The sequence below is a fragment of the Terrapene carolina genome, unplaced genomic scaffold, assembly GCF_002925995.2.
Source record: "Terrapene carolina triunguis isolate 2854851 unplaced genomic scaffold, T_m_triunguis-2.0 Scaffold131, whole genome shotgun sequence".
Taxonomy (NCBI): Eukaryota; Metazoa; Chordata; order Testudines; family Emydidae; genus Terrapene; species Terrapene triunguis.
The window spans coordinates 18,018,341-18,039,582 of record NW_020664482.1 but is presented as its reverse complement, the minus strand read 5'-3'; the positions used below and the strand labels follow the sequence as shown (position 1 = coordinate 18,039,582).

Sequence of the window (21,242 nt, the reverse complement as noted above, 5' to 3'; positions counted from 1 at the left end):
GCCACCTGAACAAGAACACCTACTCAATTTGACAGATCCATCCATCCCGAGAAGAATGTTGTCACTCTTGATGTCTCTATGGATCACTTGGTTTGAATGCAAGAAATCCAGAGCTTGCAGGCACTGATATAAAAAAGGAACATAAAGGTAAAAATTAATGGCCTGATTTCATTATATGGGGGGATAAAAATATCTTTAAAAGATGTAATTTCTAGATGAATTGTGAGTAATGGCAGAATATTGTGCTGTCAAGTGAAATAGCTTGCTGCTTCAACACTATTAGAATAATAACTTTCTAAATGAAGGCACATTAGATTTTGAATTAGAAATGTCAATTATTGTTACAGACTATAGCCTGGAAGCACAGACGGAATGATTGCTGCTACAGTGAATTTTGCCATCTCTATCCCATATGACAAACTATTATTTGCCAGAAAAGAAAAAAAGTTCTTTCAGTATGAACTGGATCACTATTGGCAAAATGCTGCATGACAAAGACTTTGGGGTTACAACGTACAGCAGTTTTTAAAATATTTTTTAGTCACGTAATTTCTCATACTTGAACAAATTAGCATTTGTTTTTACTTGCAGTTTTTTACATTCTGTGGCAAGATTATTTCCTTTTAAAGGCCAAGGAATAAGGTGCACTGCTGAATTACCGCAGGTAAACATTCAAAGAAGCAAAGCTAAACACTACCAAATCAATAAAAAGTGCCATCAGAACTGAATTTTATTACAAGGATGACATTTTTCAGCAGAACATAGATCTGATTTCCTTTAAGACGCTCTTCCTTCTCCAATATTAAAAAGACAACTTATCTCAAAATACATCTTTGTTTATCCTTTACATTCTTAGCACACCATTACACTACATTACACACTATCCCAGCAACCACATCCATGCATGGCACCTCTTACCTCCCTACACACAGCTGCTATCTGTCCTTCATCCATACAGGTCTCAGTAACAACGTCCGTTAAAGAGCCTCCTGCTAAGTATTCCATAACTACCCAAAGTTCATCGCCTACTAGGTAGCTGAAACAAGAAAATGAAAACACCATCAGTAAGCACAACTATTTACAGAGCTGTTTTGACAAAAAGAAACTCGCAGATGACTTTGCCTATTTGGCATTTTTCATTGATGACCAGATATAATTAACAGTTCACAGTGTTAGAAGAATGTGTGTAGTCCAAATGAAAAGGTAATACGTTATAGGCAATACTTTAACTATACAGCAAGATTTAGATAGTAAAAATGCAGTTTAGAAAATGTAAAGAATATTAAACTAGGCTGTCTCACATTACTTGTTTATATAGAAATATAACCATTAACTCCAAGAGGCATAAGATGCACAGCAGCCAATGGTGTCTGAAGATGGAATTTGATCAACAGTTTGGAAAACCTTGAATAATATAAAGATAGGGAAAGGAAATCCTTCATGTGCTGCCTGCAGAAAACACAATCCAGCTGTAGCTGAATGTTTTTCATGTAGCCTATCAGAAGCAAAGAAGTGACAATACAGCAAGAACATTTTTTAGTGCATTTTTGAAGCATCCATGGATATACAAAAACAATTTTAAAACTGACAAGGCATCCGTTTCTGAAGTGCTTTAAACATGAACATTTACCAAAAAAAAAGGGAAAAAAATCCCAACAGGAATCTAGTCTTCACTGAAATTACATGAATGGTATCCTAGTGGGAAGCACCAGTTGACATAGATTCTATCACTATTTGCCAATGCCCACTTAATAAAATAGGAAGAATGTGTCCTACTAATAAAACGTGCAGATTTATGTAGTTATTGACATTTTTTTCAGTAAAAGCACGTGCTGGTCAAAATTTTCAAAAATTGTGTCTACATAGTTTGCGGGAATCTTTCACATGCACACATGAAGGATAGCTTTCTGTATGCTTGTGTAAATGGATCCTTATGTTCAGTGATCTGCTTTGTGTGCACAAATGGTCATTTGCACACAAAATTTAAAAAAAATGGTCTGGCTAAATCTTTGACGCACCGTATATAAGCAAGCTCTACAATGATAACGACTGGCACAACTTACCTGTCTAAATAGTTAACAATATTAGAGTTCTTATTTTCCCTCATGACCAGGATTTCATTAATAATTAGTTCCTTTTTAGGCTGCTGCTGGAGATTCATTTGCTTTATGGCCACCTACAATGACATTTTGTTAAATACTAAGTTTAACAGCATAAATGAATGAAAAAGAAATAAATGTGTTTGAGACCATATGTTTCAGAGCAGCTGAGAACTATACCAAACTGCCCTTTTATTAGGCATTTGTGCTCAGTAACTTGCATTGCAATACTATGCTTTATACTTTGAAATCCACACTATTTCACCCACTACTTGGGTGCCAATTACAGAGTACACTGCCTTACATGTCTTATTTTGCAAAGTATATAAAATGGCTTTAAAAATGTCATCTTCTACTTAATATCACTAACATTCTGCAGTCCTAGCTTATTCCAAAATGGTCTCAATTCATTGCATTCATTTTTGCAAGTAATTAGTGATTTTGGTACTTTGAGTAAAATAAAAAAATAAAACCATCTTGCAATAGTACGGCAACAATACAAGTTCAATAACTATTCTCCACCGGGAAGATTATTTATTCCCCTTACATAAATTATATAAAATGCATATATCAATTTCATACAAAAAGTGACATTAAAAGAACGTTATTAAGGCAGAAGAGACATACTTAATTCTGACATTTCCTAACTTGAGTGCTTGACTTGGCAACCGAAATAATAGTCTTTTAATGAAGTCTTGTGTGCAATTTTCTAGGTTTGTAAAAAATAAAAAAACCTGTAACCCCCACCACCCAGATATTCCATCTCACAGCATCATACTGGCACCAAGTTGGGGGTCATCAGCAGGGTTAGAACCTCTAGATCCACCACGCAGATCTCTGCCACTTGAGCTAATGAAGTAGCTGATAGCAAAATTAGATTGTCATCCTCTACGTGGACCAATGTTAGAAGGGAATGAGATACTTTGCCAGCGGGTTTCACAGATGTTTGTAAATAGCAGAGGAATGGTGAGAGGCAAATCTTGGGTTCCATCCCAGACTGCAGACTCTTCTGCCCATATCCGCCCCAAGTATGACTTCTTTTGCCATGTCCTCTGAACCTGTCCCTACCCCAGGCTTGTCTCTTCTTCCCCACCCTGGTTGCTCATCCCAGTCCCATTCTCTTCACCTACCCAGTCCCAGTCTCCACTCATCAGGCTTCTTATCCCAGTTCCACTCTCCTTGACCAACCTGTCCTAGTCTCCCCATCTAGACTCTCCATTCCACTCCCAGTCTTCACCCTCCCCTGTGCTCCCAGTCTCCTTGCCCAAACATTTCCAGTCTCCTTGCCCAGCCAATCCCAGTTCACCGTAACCTGGCTTCTCATCCAATCTATCTCCTTCCCTCCCACCCTTGGCCTTCCGTCACCTTCCCACCTCTCCCTTGCTTATGTTCCCTCTCCCCATTGTCTTCCTCCCTGGGCTCTTCATTTGGTCTCCTCCACCTCCCCAACTCTTTGTCGCACTCTCCTTGCACAGCTGGTCCCAGTTCTCCCCCTGCACATTGGTTTCCAGTCTCAGTCTCCTTGCACAGCCAGTCCGTCTTCCCCAACCCAGCTCCCAGTCTCACACTCTTTGCCCAGCCAGTCCCAGTTTTCCCCCAACTCCTACTCCCTGTTTCCCCCTTTCCTCCCCATCCACCACCCTCCTTGTCTAAATCTACTCCTAACCCTCATCCCAGGTCTGACTCTTGTCCCCTCCACATTTGAATCAGGCAGCTTCCTTCTCCACACTGCCTGGACCCAGCGGTGGGGGTGCGGGAGTGGTAATCGTCTCCCTGCTTTCATTCCTGGGCCCAGCCCACAGCAGCAACTTCAAGAAAAGTGCTACTCAACCCCCAGCTGGAGCATGCCCAGTGCAGACAGAATTTGGGGGAACTGAACTGCTAAAAATCTAAGACATCTCTACTGAGCACACGTAGTGATTTTTCAAACGCTTATAACATTGCCAAATTTGAGCAGATTATTAATTGGGATGCAAAGGCACATCCCTGATAGAAAGGCCAAATTTCAAGTCCCTGCTCCAAAGCATGGAGACACTAGAGATTCTCAAAGAAAAAGTTGCCAGAATTTTTAAACATGGACAAAATAATGTAGTTTTCAATAGCCTCATTCTCAGAGATAGCTGAACCATTTTGACTAAAAAATTTCAAAAATAATGTGTGGCCTGCAGCAGATCTCTGGCAACTGAAAACAGGGTCTTATAACAGGAAATGTCAGGCAACCATTATATGACTTGGTATTATCTGTCCCATATGCACCGGAGGTGAAATTCACTCCATCTCAAAAAACAAAGGGTTTGAATGGGGAATGAATGAAATCCAGTTTATCTAACATGGGACAAGCAGCCCCTTCATGGCCACTACTCCAGCTCTGTGTTGGCCTCTTTGGACCTGGTTAAGAAATCATTTCCCTGGAATGCAGGTGAGCAGGAACTGTAAGGCATCCAAACAAGGAGTCTCAGATAGACCCCTCCCACAAGAACTGGGTAAGGTCCCAATACTCCAAGCATTTATACATGTGCTTAACTTTAAGCACATGAGCAGTCAGTCAATGGGATTATTTCTGTGATTAAATTAAGCACGTGTGTAGACGTTTGCAGGACTGGGGCCTAAACATGTATTTTCATGGTAGATGTTAACTATTCTACACCATTTTAAAGGGTACAGGAACCCTTATAAAAATCCCATTACTGTATATTAGTCACATAAGCAGTTTAATGTGTTTGTGTCTGATCCTGAGAGAAGTCACTGGGAGCTTTGGTGGTCAGCACCTCTGAAAATCATGCCATTTTTATTTGGATGTAGGGGTCTCATTTTAGTCACCTAATCTTGCAAATGTTGACCTTTATCCAAGATTTTATGTAATTTAAAAAACTTTGGTTTGAAAAAAAAGAAAAGAAATTAACATGCAGGTGACAACTAAAAGTAGCAAAACTTGGGAAGTTCAAACTCAAGACATTCTTAATTTAAGATCTCATTCATTCTCCACTCCCCGCACCGTGACCAGCTATTGCAAGGTCACACTTAGATCGATGTGTAGTGTCTTGTACTGTGAGACATGACCTAAGCATAAATGGATGTTTTAAGGACAGATCTTTACCTTTAATTTTGAGTTTTCTTGTTTTTAATGGTCTGGGTCAACCAACTTCAATGTCACTAAAATATAAAATTGTGGCTCAATAATGCTCTGTCTTTAATTAATATTTGCAATGCACTTTGAAGATGAAAAGTGCTGTAGATAAGTGTTAAGGGATATTACTATAGTTGAATCAATTATTAAGATAAATTGGAACGAAGTGACGGAAACATCCATCGGCTAATCTGACAACAGGTTGTTGTGTTAATACATTCAGTAATTAAGACAGAGCTAGCATGTCCTTCTGTGCAGGATATAACTTCTCTTTTCATACTCTTTCTGGTTACGCTTTCTGGCAGTGCTTAATAATGCTATTGGACAACTTTCTCAGGTCACTGCAATGAACCGTATTTATTCCTAATACCAATTAGAGATGGGCCGAACTGTTTGACAAACCCTGGGTATCTTCAAGCCTGGGGTTATCCATAAGTCTGTAGTTAGGTTAGAGGATGCACAATCTATATTTCCCACTAATCTAAAGTCTGATCTACACAAGTTTTGTGTGTTGTAAATTTACAGATATAGGCTCTTTTGATATAAATACCTTTATACTGGTATAACTGCTTCCACACTATAGGATCACACAGATCAGTAACAAAAACGATGTGTAAACCAGCAATAGGTGCTATCTGGGATGCCTTTACAGATTTCTCTCTATACCGCAATACAACCAGGAATGCTGTAATAGTCTAGGTTGCTAGTTGGGATTGATAAAATTTAAGAGGATGCAAGAACTGGTTTGAGGAAAGAGTAGGTAGGGGAAATATTCCACTTAACAACTGGCCATACTAAAGGTGAAATTCTGGTTCTATTTAAGTCAATAGCAAAGCAAAGTAACTGATACCTATATGTGAACAATGAGTATGACATAATATTCATGATAAAAGAGAAAATATTGAAGAATTACATAAAAATCCGGATTTAATATTAGCACTCACCTCTTGTCCTGTGGCAATGTCTATTGCTGTATAAACAGTACCCGATGCCCTAGAAAAAAACAGCATCCAAGAAGTGAGGGGATGTACAGTGCCTTTGAGCAAAGTTAAATGCATACACCGTATCTCTGCCGAAGATGTTTACAAAATACATTTATTCAACCAGCACAGTATTTCGCTGTGTACAACAAGCCACCGCATTATGCAAAGGATGCAAGATAAAAACCCAAGCTCAGCACCTGAGTGAAAGGAGCACCCTGAGTCATTTGTTGTGACTAGACCTGGCCAAAATGAAAGCAATTTTTTTCTATGAAAAATGATTTTTATTTATGTTTTGGGCTTTTTTGTTGAAAAATGAAAAACCAAAAAATGTTCAGGGTCCTTTCTTTCCCCACCCCCCCAAAAGCCAAACATTTTTGCATCCAAATTGTGACAAAAAATGAAACATTTTCATTTTCTTCTGTTTTGTTATTGCAGGAAATAAGATACATCTCCCAACCAGCTCTACCTATGACCCCTCCAGATGATTTAGGGGTACACTTTATGGGCTTCAGAGGGAGCTGTGCTCAGTCCTCCTTTCCTAGGAGGGCTCTGGGGACTCTGGCAGTGGAGGATAAGAAAGCAGGCAAAAATTAGGGAAAAGGATTCCCTTTGTAGATCTTCCAGGAGTAAGGGTACGTCTACACTACCCGCCGGATCGGCGGGTAGCGATCGATCTATCCGGGATCGATTTATCGCGTGTAGTGCAGACACGATAAATCGATCCCCGATCGCTCTCCTGTCGACTGCTGAACTCCAGCCTGGCGAGAGGCGAAAGCAAAGTCGATGGGGTAGCGGCGACCGTTGATCCCGTGCCGCGAGGACGCGAAGTAAGTGATTCTAAGTTGATCTAAGATACGTCGACTTCAGCTACGCTATTCTCGTAGCTGAAGTTGTGTATCTTAGATCGATCTCTCCTCCCCCAGTGTAGACCAGGCCTAAGACACAGTTACAAACTGAGGATTATCAGTGCCTGAGATGCTGTTAGTTTACTACCCGAAGATTACAGCCTACACTGGGTTTGCTTGTAGGCTTTCTGCAGAGCCACTGTTTGTTTTCTTTAGTCTTAAAGCAACAAGCAACCCTTGACAATATCTCAATTTTCCTAAAGGTTTATCTTAACATTGATGAAAAACATCTAGGAGAGATTCAAATGTGGTTGAGTTGAGCTACTTATGTTTTTTCCTAGCTTCTTGGATGAAGCGCTGCAAAGTTTATTTCCTATTCTCAACATCCCATTTTCTGCCCAATTGCTCACCTTCTATGAGCTCTCTTTTGGTTTTTCAACATTGCACAGCTGTCCTGATATTTTAAATGTTTTCCTCAGAGCCAGGGTTTGCTGATCTTCACAACATGGATGGATGATTTAGGAAGCCTGAGGTTCTTCTTGAGGCAGAGATTTGCTGAGGCCTCGGGCTGGCCCTGAGTTAACTTGCTATATTGCGCTATGTGATTTTTAATTGTATACATGCACTTAGAGATTATGTTAATTTTATTTGTAAAATTCTGCTAGGTGAGAAGTCCTAGACTCCTAAAAATGAATACAAATAAATAAATAAGAAGCCCCAGATTCCTAAGCACATCGAGTCACTCGGCAGCTTCCTATTTTAGGGTGTCAGACATTTGAATCCTTCATCGCCCTTACATTCATGTTTCATTTTCAAAGCAGATCTGGAGTCTGTCATAGAGCCACCAGAAAATAAAGTGACACACTGATCGGCATATGCAGACTAGACAGTCTGTTTTTTTGCCATCTGTTCCTGATTAAGAAAGATTCTTTCCCTACAGTGTTGTGGATGACTAGAATTGGGAAGAGGTAATACACAGAGTAAACCACCTAACGGATTTAAAAGTCGAGGGGCCATGGTAACATTTGTTAACACTACTGGAGGCTAACACCTGAATTAAAGCATTGGTTCTCAAACTGTGATCATCTAGAGAGCTTTTCCTGCTTGTCTGCAGAAGTGGATGGACCAGGATGGAAATGTTGGGAAGGGAAGCTGGAACGTTTACTTACTCTGAGTGAAAACCTGCTAATTTCAATTGAAACCAGTTAGTGTTGCCCAGTGTTACATGTTAGTTCTGTTCACCTCGAAGCTGAAATATTTCCATAGCATTTTAATTTGCCAGACTCACTCTTTTGTGCACCACAGACTGAGTGCCTGAATTGAAAACAATGTTATCATTTGGCATGCTATGCATTCTTTTAATATAAATGCAAATGCATTTTTCTATGCAAATGCATTTTCTAATTGTGGAGATTAATCCAATTTGTTTTCATAAAAATCCAACAGTTTATTCAGGGTTGCTAATACTGAGCTGTACTTCTTAGCTCACGCCTGTTAGGGTTTATTTAAAACAGCTATTTGAATTAGGATGCTTCTTTGTAAGCGCAAGGCTATCTGCTAAGAATTTAGATAGGAACCAGAAACTGATTTGAGCCAGTGTAGCCTTCTCTATCAAGCAGCCATAACGTATGTTTCCTAGGTATTTTGAAATGTCCTCAAATCCTAAACCAAGGACAAACCCCCAAAAAGAGATTCAGCTCTGAAGCTCACCTATCTCTGAGTGCGACTCTGCTGACTAATGTACACTGTTTACTAGCCATATGGAGCACTGCTGAGTGATTGCCCACCCAATTCACTTTTCCTTATATCCAAAGCTCCTCTTCAACTGAAGTCTGCCAGGGAAATCATGTCTTCCCCTCTAGTCTCCAGTCTCCTTATTAACAGCTACTGAAAGATCTAGCCACTCATTTCCTATTCTATTACTATCTTCAATATCATATTAATGGATTATTTGTAATAAATGCCAGGAAATCAGCTCAATAACCTGTGTCATCTTCATTAAGATTAACTAAATACATAAACAGCCACATCATCTCATTTACTATGTCCCATCCTGTAAATAAGCGCATCAACTCCTTGTCTCACTTGAAAAGCAAAGCCTGAGTGGATAGCATCCTCAGAACAAACTTCACTTCCCACGTGCTTCAGCTCTCTTTTGGGACCTGTATTCAGTGCAAGGTAAAGGAGCATTTACAATTCCCTTTGCCAGACTCGTGAAATATGTGGAATGAAACTTTGATATCACAGCCGTCAAAATATATTTTCATCTTGGCTATAAGATTAAACTTCTGTCCTGTCCTCATAAAACCAAAGGGGTTGTTTTTGTACGTCTTTTCTTTGAATGCAAACACTGCTCTGCATTTGTAAGTCCTTAATCTGAGTCATTATATATTTTTTACATTTTAAAAAAAGATGGGAGTGTCTCAAAAAAGCTTCTTTCAGGGAAGCCTGCAATGATTCAGATGCTAATCCAAAATTCTGTGGTTACAAAATCAAACAGGAATTCTTAAGAGAATAGGTTCTCTTTCTCAAAGTTGTGAAAGATATTATACATCCCACTTTTAAGTGACTAAGAAATCCAGCAAGAATAGCTTCTCTCACTATTTTCCTACCTGCAGGTCTGAAGTTTAAAGTCATCATAATACACAGTAGGTAGAGAGTTGATAGTGATGCTGATAGCTAAGGCTGCTCAACGTTTTTCATTATAAGACCCTGTTTCCAGGTGCTTATAACTTTGCCAAACTTCAACCATTTGGGATGAAATTTTCCATGTGGTGTGTTGGTCTCAGGCTACTTTTTTTTTAAGCTTCAGCTAAAAAATTTTTTTGAAAGTTCAGCCATTTCCAAGAATGTTATTTTGCCTGTTAAAAAATTCCTACAACTGTTTCATTGGGAAGCTCTAGTAAGTCCACGTTTGGAAGTAGGGACTCGAAATGTGGTGGGAGAAAGCAGGTTACCCTAGTGTCAAAGGTGCCTTTTGCTGTCCTCCTGACATTGAATGAGGCAGGGAAAGTTGTGTAAAAGAAGTGTGAGATCATTTAATTAAATACTGTCATAATGCAAATGCACAAGCAACCTTAATTGTGTCATTTCCTAACTTTTAAGAGCTTGACTTTACAACTTTAACATGCGTAAGACGGGTTGTTGGGGTGTTTTGGGGAAGCTTATATCTATATATATGAAGTTAACAAGAGCTCAAAATGGTTCTGGTCTATTTCAAGTTGAATTTTGGGCAATAATTCCAGACAGTTCTTATTTTATCTAAACTTCTTTGCACGATCATATTTTGGAACAAAATGTTTGCCATCAAAATAAGTTATTTTGGTAATAGCAATATTTATGTGCCTTGCAGTTCCCTGACAACCACTGCACTCGTCACTATCTGTAGTTCTAGGGTAAAGTGACCTGCTTAAAGGAAGAATGTGTTTGCTACAGTCTTAACATTGTTCTGTAGTGTCTGGACAGAAAAAGAAATGCAGAGAGAAGTGAGTTTGTTTCTATAGTTACATAGACCTTCCTTGTATCCATTGCTTGCTGTTTTCAGCAAAACTTTCCGCTTAGAGGCAAGGTCATGGTGTGTGTGTCTCTCTCTCCCCTCCCTCCTCCCTCTCCAAATTCACATAATCCCAACTAAAGAAACAGCCTCTTCATGTCTTTGATAAAATTGCTGTCTAATACACTGGAGTACAGCATGTTAAATTTAGATTTTCTGTGAAGTTTTGCGTAAAAGTGAATAACACATAATGCTCCAATTCTAGAAGCCCAAAGTAAGAACACTGTTAGAATAATGGCTACTAAAGCTATACCTGCTTCTAAACTCCTGGAAAGATATTTGCTTCTACCATGATAATACATTGTTTAATGTACAACCCAGGCAAAAAATCTTATGGTTTCCCATAAGATTTCATGATGGTTATCAGAAATGCAAAGACTTTAATTCTTCTGTAAATAATAATTTGTGGCTGTGGTAAATAACTTGCAGTAACACATGCTATTAGTGTTTGTTTATCTCATCACAGGACTGCAATGATCTCATCTTTGTAATGCACAGCTCTGGTGAGAATATGCCTCGTGCTTAATCTACAAGTGATTAGATTTGTGATTTCACAAGTCAGAGAATTTCCACAAAAACAATACCATAAAGAGGCACCAGCATAAGCACAGGAAGACACAAGTTTTCATTGAATTAAGAACTCAAGAAGTTAAAGAAGAGCCTAATTTCTCACTACTTACATACATGCAGTTTGACCCCGTTTACAAGATTTACATTCTAAAATGTATATTTATGGACATTAGAAAATACTCACATTGGGACTTAAGATGATCAAAAAGTTCCTATCTAAACCCATTTAGAGCACCCTGTAAGGTGGACTATGGCTCTGTTATACTATTGGTCATATTACATTTCATTTCTCGTTTAACTCTAACTAGCACATTTGACGTTGTACAATCAGAATGAAGATGTACTTTTATCTATTTTAAGTGATATAAGGTAAATGAAAGTAGTGAAAGCTGACATTATTTGAAATCGTCTTCCCATAACTGCCCTTTCAAACCAGAGTCTTTTTATTATAAATCTAAAAGAAAAAGCAATGTGAGCTTGAAAAGACATGGTCTCTTCTTGTTCTGCATATACCAGTTCCAAGTCAACCAGAAGTTACAGAAAATTCAAATCCAATAATATATACAATGCGCAAAGATACCTGCTAACCTCAGTACCCTTAATTCAGTGATAATTATTGCTGGTAACCTGAAGGCCCAATTCTGCTCTTACATGATGTAAATCAGGAGTAACTCCACTGAAAACAATGGAATTACAATGTTGCATAACTAGCTGAGATGGAGAAGAGAATCAGATCCTATCTGTAGTCAGCGTTAGTATTTAAAATGCATGTCAGACACCACACAATTTCAAAATTACCTTGTTCTTACTAGTCTGATAAAGCATACATGGGATTCCATTCTGGGTAAATGCCTAACACTTTGAAGACACCATCTTTCTGATTACTAGCAAATGCTGTCTCTTATGGCCAGCTATTGAGGTTTCTGTGTATCAGAATGAATTGCATTTCTCTATACATACTTTTCATTATATATGCTGGGAAACAAGTTATTTAGCCTCTGATTTTTGTTCTCAAATTACATGATTTTAAACCTGACTCCTGAAATATTCTCTTTAACCACTAAATGATTTTTGACTAATGTCATTTTGAGCTGTACAATAACACCCATCAGATAAAATTATAAATGTCATTTTTTATGCAATAAAGTACAAGGTAAACTTCTGTTTCTCTAGTAGGCCCATGTAATTCTTGGTCATATCAAAATTGGCTTCTTCCATGAAGGCAGATGAAGCACACCACACAGATGAGGGATGACAAGTTTGCTATGTGCCAGTAACTTATGCAATCAAGCCAGCCATCATGAACATTTCTTTGATGACTCCTCTTGGCCGCAGGAAAACACTGATCAATGTGGAGGGAATAAGTACAATCAAAACGAATATTCTGAATGTAATAATAAATGGAAATATACTATCTCCTAGAACTGGAAGGGACCCTACCCTGAAGGGTCATCGAGTCCAACCCGCTGCCTTCACCAGCAGGACCAAGTACTGATTTTGTCCCAGATCCCTAAGTGGCCCCCTCAAGGAATGAACTCACAACCCTGGGCTTAGCAGGCCAATTTTCAAACCACTGAGCTACCCCCTTGACTTCAATGAGGTAATGCCAGCAAAGTATTTGGCCCATATTTATACATATAACTCCAACTGTACTTACCCTTGACCAATTTTTTCAAATCGTGTATATTTCTTCTTAGGGTCACCAACACTCACAATGCTTCCTGAAAGAAAAAAGAACAATGAGTAATATATCTTCAATGACAACCTGTGGCAAGTCAAAAATCCACCATTATTGCCCGGCATTATTGCCATTATGTGCAGTTTAGATTCAATATGATACTACTAGAGCACACGGATCAGAAATAAGAGTAGCAGTTTACTAATTCAGGTGGCATCTACTTTTTTTTTAATCCATTGATGAGTATGTTTGCCTCTGGAGCTGGAAAGAAAACTAAGAACACGAACTGTGGAGAAGAGCTCACATAACACTCAGACATGAGATAACGAATGAATAAATATGCAAATGAGTTTCTATGCTTAAATGTTAATGAGTGCTAGCATAACAACGCTAATTTCCTCAGAACTAGCTAGTCTTTTTATGATTCCGCAGGGGGGTTCATACTTTCATATATTGAACCCAACTTTGTTTTTGGACTCAACTTTTATAAACAGTTGCCATGTAGAGACTAGGAAGAAAGTGATAAAGAGTTTCCTGGAGTGACTCTCCATTAGCCCTTCCTTGGTTTGCCTTTTTAAAAAAACAACAGTTAACATCAAATAATTAATCACAGGCTTTTGACAATCTTTATTACGTAGGCTTCATTGTGAAAGAGATCTAATTCATTTATATAAGAGCAACACTCTTGTCTTCAGTCTGACTTTGATCAGTAACAAACATTTTACTCGATACTTTACAGTGTACCCACATGCTAATCTTACTACATGAAACGGCATTTTAAACGGATTAGAAGAGCAGCAGTATTCTTCAGACTGTAGCTTTTAACTTCTTTAAAAAGTTATCTACATTAATAAGGTGCTAGTAATTTTATAAATAAATTGATCTCAATAACAAGCTATGGTGGATGGAGTGCTGCCCTCTACTGAATAATTATTGCAACAACAGGCATTGATTGAAAGGCTTTGCATGTAATATTCAGAAAGTTGCAAATGAATTAAGGGTGGGATTTTCAAAAGTGTGTGATTTAGGAGCACAAGTCCCATTGAAAACAAAAATGCTAATAATTTGGTAGTTTCTTGCTTGGCCAGAAGTGTAAATGGGCTGAATCAGGAGGAAATAGGGCAGTATTTGGGAAAGAGTGTGTAAGCAGAGTCTGAATGAGCTCTCACCTGACATCTAGTGGTGAGCTGTGGAAAAGGACTTCAGGAGCTGATCTCATTTGCATGGGCACACCCACCCTGCCTAGGTGCTCAGTCTTCTTGTTATGCTTGTGTGAATCGAGGGCAGCAGAACTGTATCTGGCATACCCCGATTGAGGGACTCACCCTCAGCTGAACAACACTTTCTAGGCAGGGGACATGGGTTCCAAAACACAATGAGTTAAGAGAGGGTGGGGACTGGTACTTATACCTGTTAGTGTGGGTCCAGTTTAAGGGTCCTAGACACCATTTGACCCCCCGCCCCTTCCATAATAAAAGAGCTAATTTAGACTCAATTGAGGGTCATGTTACATGCTGAAGAGCTGAAATCACTGATACCTAGATCTAAGTATTGGACCTACTTTGCAAGAGACTGCCCAGTGTGCACCAGCAATGAGGTTCCTCCACTAACAGCTGAGAGCTGTGTTAAGTGGTGGGCCCTGAAGACATCTTGGCGATTGGCCAGCTGTGTGGCTGGTGGAGAGGCTCAGCGAGCAGGCGGCTGGTGGAGAGGTGTGGCCAGCAGGCGGCTGGCATAGAGGTGTGGTGAATGGGCGGCTGGCGGAGAGGCGTGGTGAGCGGCCAGCAGGGTGGCTGGCCGAGAGGGCCAGAGCAGAGCCCCACAGAGAGGTGTGACAATTGGCGGTAGGGCGGCAAGTGAGTGCCCGAAGCAGCAGAGCGTGTAAGGTGCCTCCTTACCCACCCCTTCCACCCAAGGTGGGAGGTGAACTCTGCAGATGAACCTCTGAACTCTGGGGCAGCACTAGCCCAGGACTGCAACTGTGAGTGGGGTGCAGAGGAGGGACGGGCACGTTAAAGGGACTTTTGGGTTGCTGGACTTAAAAACCTGACAAGAAAAGGACACTGCCCAACTTACTTGGGAGTGGGTCTTTTGCTCATGGTTTATGTTTATAAACCCTAGTTGTGGTGTTTTCCCAAATTAACGCTGAGTTTTTTCCCTCATTTTATTAAAAGTTTTTGCTACACTCAGACTCTGTGCTTACGAGAGGGGAAGTATCGCCTCTTAGAGGCGCCCAGGGGGTGGTGTGTAATTGTCCCAGGTCACTGGGTGGGGGCTTGAGCCGGTTTTGTGTTGTATTGGTGAAAAGGAACCCCTAGATACTGAACCCAACCCTCGTTGCTGCTGGCTCCACCTGGCAGAAGGGTTACATGTGCTTAAATTGAGTAATGAAGCCACAATCTTATAAACCAAATAATATAAAATTAATGTTACCTTTTCTAGTCCATTTTCCTAGATAAAACATAAAAACTGATGAAAAGTAAAAACTAAAGATTTAATGGCAGGGTAAACAGCTACTAAAGATTTAATGTACTGTGTATACTACTAAAATATGTTGAGAAGATTATTCCTTGACTGAGAAAAAAATGTCTGGAATGTGATGATTTTTGTGCACATATCTGGAAATTTACACCTCTCTCTCTCTCTCTCTCTCTCACACACACACACAAACACACACACACACGTGTTTGCCTGTAATTCCAAAATATGGACATCTAGTTGAGCTGCCAGTAATTGTAAGTAAGTCTCTTTCTCGCTCCTGTCTACGGTATTACTATGGAGCTCAGTGCTCTGGTATCTAATGCTGATGGGCATCTGATTGACTCCTCTCTGGCCAGTGCAGTGGGAAGCACAGATATTGTCTGGTGCACCCTTTAGTAAAAGAATCCTGCTGGTCAAGGACCGATCCCTAATGGGGAGCTGTGGGGAACGGGGATGTGCTGTGGCACGTGCTATACTACTCTCCCAACCAGGAGCATCATGATCCGCCAGCCAACATTTGCTACTGATCCCAGCAGATGTTCTTGCTGGCTGGAGGTGCAGCAACCGGCTCCCACACACCTCATCCTATAAGAGTGCAGCACAAGGTATTCTAACTGTATTTTCAGACTCCACATCAAACATTTATTGAACTCAGCACTTCAGGGACCTTGCTAGAAGTTAACTAGTTTACACTTAGGTGGAAAAGCGATAATCCCCACTCACTGACAAATGATTGATAAATGGAAAAGAAATGGCCTCTCTTCAAGTGTGTCATGGGTTTGCTCAAAGCAAACTTCAAACAGAAGGACAGCACTGAAATGCTATTGATTCCAGTCCACTTATGCTCTCTGAAGTTGGTAGAGTGATTATATACGGCCACTAACCAACCCTTTCCCACAGATTGAGAGAAGTGCAGTAAATGTGTTTAAAATAAAAATAATAAAAATGACATCCAGAAAGGAGAAATGAAATGATTCGATTTTAAAGTAATTAAATACTTCCCATGATAGAACAGTGATTTCTGAGGAATATGGAAACAATTCTCTGCATTGCTCTTTCAGTTGTAGACACACAATCACAACACTTTACTGTCCCCTTTAACCAGAGACTTTTTTTTAGCAGGGAAAAAATGTATTACGAATGTTTGTTATTTTAAGAAACAGTAGTGTCCCAATGACAGTGGCTTGGAATTATCCGTAATTAGAATGAAGGGCATTTTAGGCATAAAGGGAACTTACACAAAAATGCTTCATGGTGAGTTGAGATTCATTATAGCAGAGAGGAGCTATATAGCAAAAGAGCCACTTCTTCACCTTGGGAATAATTATATGCTCTCCTGATCCTCTGCAGTGGCGAGGGCACTGGCTGCTGGGGCAGAGTACACCTTCATTTTCATTTGGTAGATGATGCAGCAAGACGAGCCAAACTCTGTTTTACTCCACAGGAGGGACAGCTGCACGGAGACTTACTTCTCCTGCATGGAGCAGCGGCAAATGCTCTTTAGCCTGGTCCATGCCACAAAAAATACCTGTTGCTGACAACAGATGCAGCTGAATTGATAATGAACACAGTTTAGCGCCAATCAGAGCCTAGAATAAACTGTGTTCAGCATCCCTTCAGAAACTGTACTTAAAACCTGCAGTCTGCAAGGTAGTAACTGCTGTATTCCAAGGGGAGTTGCACAATGGAACTCTATTAGAGCAGTGATACTTCCTATAAGAGTGAGCTTCCTTATAGGAGTAGAAATCCACTGAGGCTAGGTCTACACTGGGGGGCGGGGGGAAATCGACCTAAGATATGCAACTTCAGCTACACAAATAGCGTAGCTGAAGTCGGCGTATCTTAGGTCGATTTACCTGGCCGTGAGGACGGCGTCGAGTCGACCGCTGCCACTCCCCCATCGACTCCGCTTCCGCCTCTCGCCGCGGTGGAGTTCCGGAGTCGACAGCAGAGCGATCGGGGATCGATTTTATCATGTCTACACTAGACGTGATAAATCGATCCCCGATAGATCGATCACTACCCACCGATCTGGCGGGTAGTGTAGACATACTCTGAAATGCATAATGAAAGACAGGAGTTTTACTATATTCCATTTTGCTGCAAACAGAGTCTCCAAAGAATTGTATCAAGAATCACTCTAACTTAGGGCTGTGTTGAATACTACTAAATCTGTGTCTGTATTGACGGCAATAGTGTACCCATCAAGAGGACTTTCCGGGAGCTCACTTAGAGGTGTAACAAGACACTAGTTTCCTGCTACAAGAGATCAGAGAAGAAAGAGACAAACAAATACATTTAGGTCAAACTTTTCAGAAGTGGCCACTGATGTTGGGCGTCTCAACTTTCAGGTACCTAATTTTGTAAATTACTTTAGTAAAATTAGTTACAGTTTCTCCTCTCTTCTTCCTTTTACACCAGTGCAAATCAGAGTAATTCCACTGAAGTCAACATTATACTGTTGTAAGACCCCAATTCAGGATAGCACCCCGTAACACAGGTCAGCACTTAAGCATGTGACTAACTTTAAACTTACAGTTAAGAATATGCATAACTGCTGTCCTGAACAGGGATGGACTTAAGCGCATGCTTAAGTGCTTTCTCAAATCAAGGCCTAAATCAGGCGTATATGAACGCACAATCAGGACATTTATGTTTTACAATTATAATGGAAAATATTAATGATTTCATTGTAGACAGAATTTCATTTTATCCCATCTCAATACTAGAGCATTGACTCCCCAGTAAAATATGTGATGAAAGTGATCACAAAGGGGGAGGGATAGCTCAGTGGTTTGAGCATTGGCCTGCTAAACCAGCATTGTGAGTTCAATCCTTGAGGGGGCCATTTAGGGATCTGGGGCAAAAATCTGTCTGGGGATTGGTCCTGCTTTGAGCAGGGGGTTGGACTAGATGACTTCCTGAGGTCCCTTCTAACCCTGATATTCTATGATATTTCACACAGAAGAGAACTGAACGAATTTGAAGGCTAGGATTTCTTTCTAAAATCTCCACGTCACATATTTGCTCGAGGCAGACCTTCAAAGACTTGCTCATGTGGATATCAGATTCCGGAGCTAGCAAAAGGAGAGCAGGTGGTCATAATGCTTCAAAGAAATAAATGGAAATAAATCCAGGGCTCAGTTCTAAGCTGAGAAACATGGGCAATTATAGCTGTACATCTTGAATAATCCATTGCTGCAGGTATGCATGCCTCATGAAACCAGCAGTGTGCCTGGGGATCTCATGTTAGAAACATACCTCAAATATGTAGCCTTAGCTAAAGTAGCCATTATGAGTTAATATGCAAGGGGGTAGCTACCTGCACTAGAAAATATCTACTAACTTACTTCATTGTCTCCTGGATACTACCTAGCTTCTTTGAGATCCAACTCTTAATAGATCTACCATAGAATCATAGAAATATAGGACCTGAAGGGACCTCAATAGGTCATCTAATCCAGTCCCTTGTGCTCAAGGCAGGACTAAGTAATAACTAAACATTCCTGACAAGTGTTTGTTTGTCTAACCTGTTCTTAAAAGCCTCCAATGATGGAGATACCACAACCTTCCTGGGCAATTTGTTTCAGTGCTCAACTGTCAGTTTTTCCTAATGTCCAACCTAAACCTCCCTTGCTGCAATTTAAGCCCATTGCTTCTTGTCCTATACTCAGAGGTTAACAAGAACAATTCTTCACCCTCTAGCAATCTACCAGTCAATCTGCAAAAGGCACTACAGTAACTCTACAGTAGTGTTTGGGTTCACACTTTTAAGGGGTAAGCACTAGGATTCCTATCAGATTGTAATGATGTTCGTTAGTTAATACTAGCAGTGATGAACAAGAGACACCTTGAGCACAGGTACAAGCAGTAACATTTGCCTGGTCAGTAAAGAACCACACTCTCTGCTGTGAAGAGGCGGCTGTTATAAAAGTGTTGCATTACAGATTATCTCAAACTTTTATTCATTTTAAGGACACATTTTTCTCAATTCAGAATGTCGTTGACTTCAGAATCAAATTTAAAATGTTAAAAAAAAAAAGATCTAGAACTCTCCACTCAAATTATTTATCAACTAGTTAGAGCTGGGGACAGACTGAAATGGCCTATTCTTGGAATCTGAGTATCCATCTGCTAAGAAAGTAGCAATGATCAGTCATTTTGCTTAGAAGCCTGAGTAAATCTCTTCTGCTCTAGACTTACCAGGATTTGGCATACATCCCTGGACCATGACCAATTTATTTTTTGGGGTAGCTCAGAAGTAGACTCATTACAGAATTATTTGATTAGGAATTAATTGTGACAAAGTCTCATGTACATACTATAATGGATGCATTGATGGTTAGCTACTGAGAGATGCTTGCAGAGATGTAACGTAATCAGTTCTCAACGATTTTTAATCAGCATCTGATTACCCCAGATTACTGGCACCAACTTCTTTTTATACACTTTTAATGAGTGAAGCTAAACAGTAAAACTAAACTGAGTATAGTATAAAGACAGATTTCCATTAAAAGGCATTTTTTTCAGGGTTTTATAACTTCCATTCTTTTATATCTATCTTGATTTGAGAACATACACGTCACGGCATACCAAACCCAGCTCCAGCAACCTTTAAAATGCATCCTGTCCTGCAAGAATGGAGTGTCTTTATAAAAAGGGACTCAGTCTTTTAAAAGGACCACAACTTTCAGGGCATGAGATTCCCGGAAGGCAGGAGGAATTTTAACGGGGTTTGACTATGTATATGAATTACATGGTGACCGTAGTAATACCATATTTTGTTGAGATTCCAACAGAATTTACAAGCTGAGCAGGAACAGGCTGAGATGATGCCTAGTTGGAAGAACTCCAAGGAATACTTAGATGCTACAGGAAGTAGCAGTGGGTATTCCATCAGCAGCACTATAATGTAGACCCCTGCAACCCGACGGCACCCAGCTACAAGTCTCAGGTCAGGTCAAGTATGAAAACGACACTCTTTGGCTCGGGTCAGGACATTTTTAACATCTGCGTGCATGTGACTTCAATTTTCTGATGCCCTCGTCCAACTTCCTATTTTTGCCTCTCTCCTCCTCCCTACTCCCCTCCCTCCCCTTTCCCAGTCTCCTCCCCACCATTCCCCTGCTCCTCTCTCCTTCCACCCTTCTTTCTTTAGTCTCGCTCCTCTCCCCTCCCCTCACCCCTTGTCTGAGCCTCTGGCCAGTGGCCCATAGCTCTCCGAGCAAAACTAACACCCTACAAGTGTCCGGCATGAAAACAAGTCAACATTCTTGGGCTCAGGTTGAGTTCTGGTCAGGCTTTAATATTAGGCCTGAGCAGACTTCCAGTGTAGTGCTGCTCTGTATTAACAGCTGAAGCTTTCCACCCCAGAGGCTGCTGCATTTCAATGGTTGGTGCCTTGTATAGGTAGTTTTAGTTACTGGACCAAATTCAGCCTTGGTATATATAAACGCCAGAGAGCACAGAACTGTAATGAAGATACAGTCATAAGGATCTCCCTTCTATACCACTAAGTCTGCAATCTGAGTTTAATAAAGATTTATATGAAATCACAACAGAAACAATGGCTTGTAAATATGAATATTTACATACTCAGGGCTAAGCTATAGCTTAATGAACTTTGGGCTGGTCCACACTAACCCCCCAGTTCGAACTAAGATACGCAACTTCAGCTACGTGAATAACGTAGCTGAAGTCGAAGTATCTTAGTTCGAACTACAAGGTACTTCCCGCGGGTCCACACGCGGCAGGCAGGCTCCCCCGTCGACTCCGCGTACTCCTCTCGCAGAGCAGGAGTACCAGCATTGACGGCAAGCACTTCCGGGATCGATTTATCGCGTCTAGACAAGACGCGATAAATCGATCCCAGAAGATCGATTGCTTACCGCCGAACCCGGAGGTAA

General features: G+C 40.4%; 1 protein-coding gene across 2 annotated transcripts in view; it reads right to left on the bottom strand.

The window, feature by feature from the left end:
* The window catches only part of PAK3 (p21 (RAC1) activated kinase 3), a 94,150-nt gene that overhangs the window by 10,153 nt on the left and 62,755 nt on the right, over window positions 1-21,242 (bottom strand). For both annotated transcript variants that reach the window (XM_024217401.3, XM_024217400.3), the window contains 5 exons: window positions 12,835-12,898; window positions 6,171-6,219; window positions 2,064-2,176; window positions 919-1,036; window positions 24-123 (listed from right to left, as the gene is read on the bottom strand). In XM_024217401.3, the coding sequence (XP_024073169.1) occupies window positions 24-123; window positions 919-1,036; window positions 2,064-2,176; window positions 6,171-6,219; window positions 12,835-12,898 (444 nt within the window). The remainder of the gene's footprint in view (window positions 1-23; window positions 124-918; window positions 1,037-2,063; window positions 2,177-6,170; window positions 6,220-12,834; window positions 12,899-21,242) is intronic.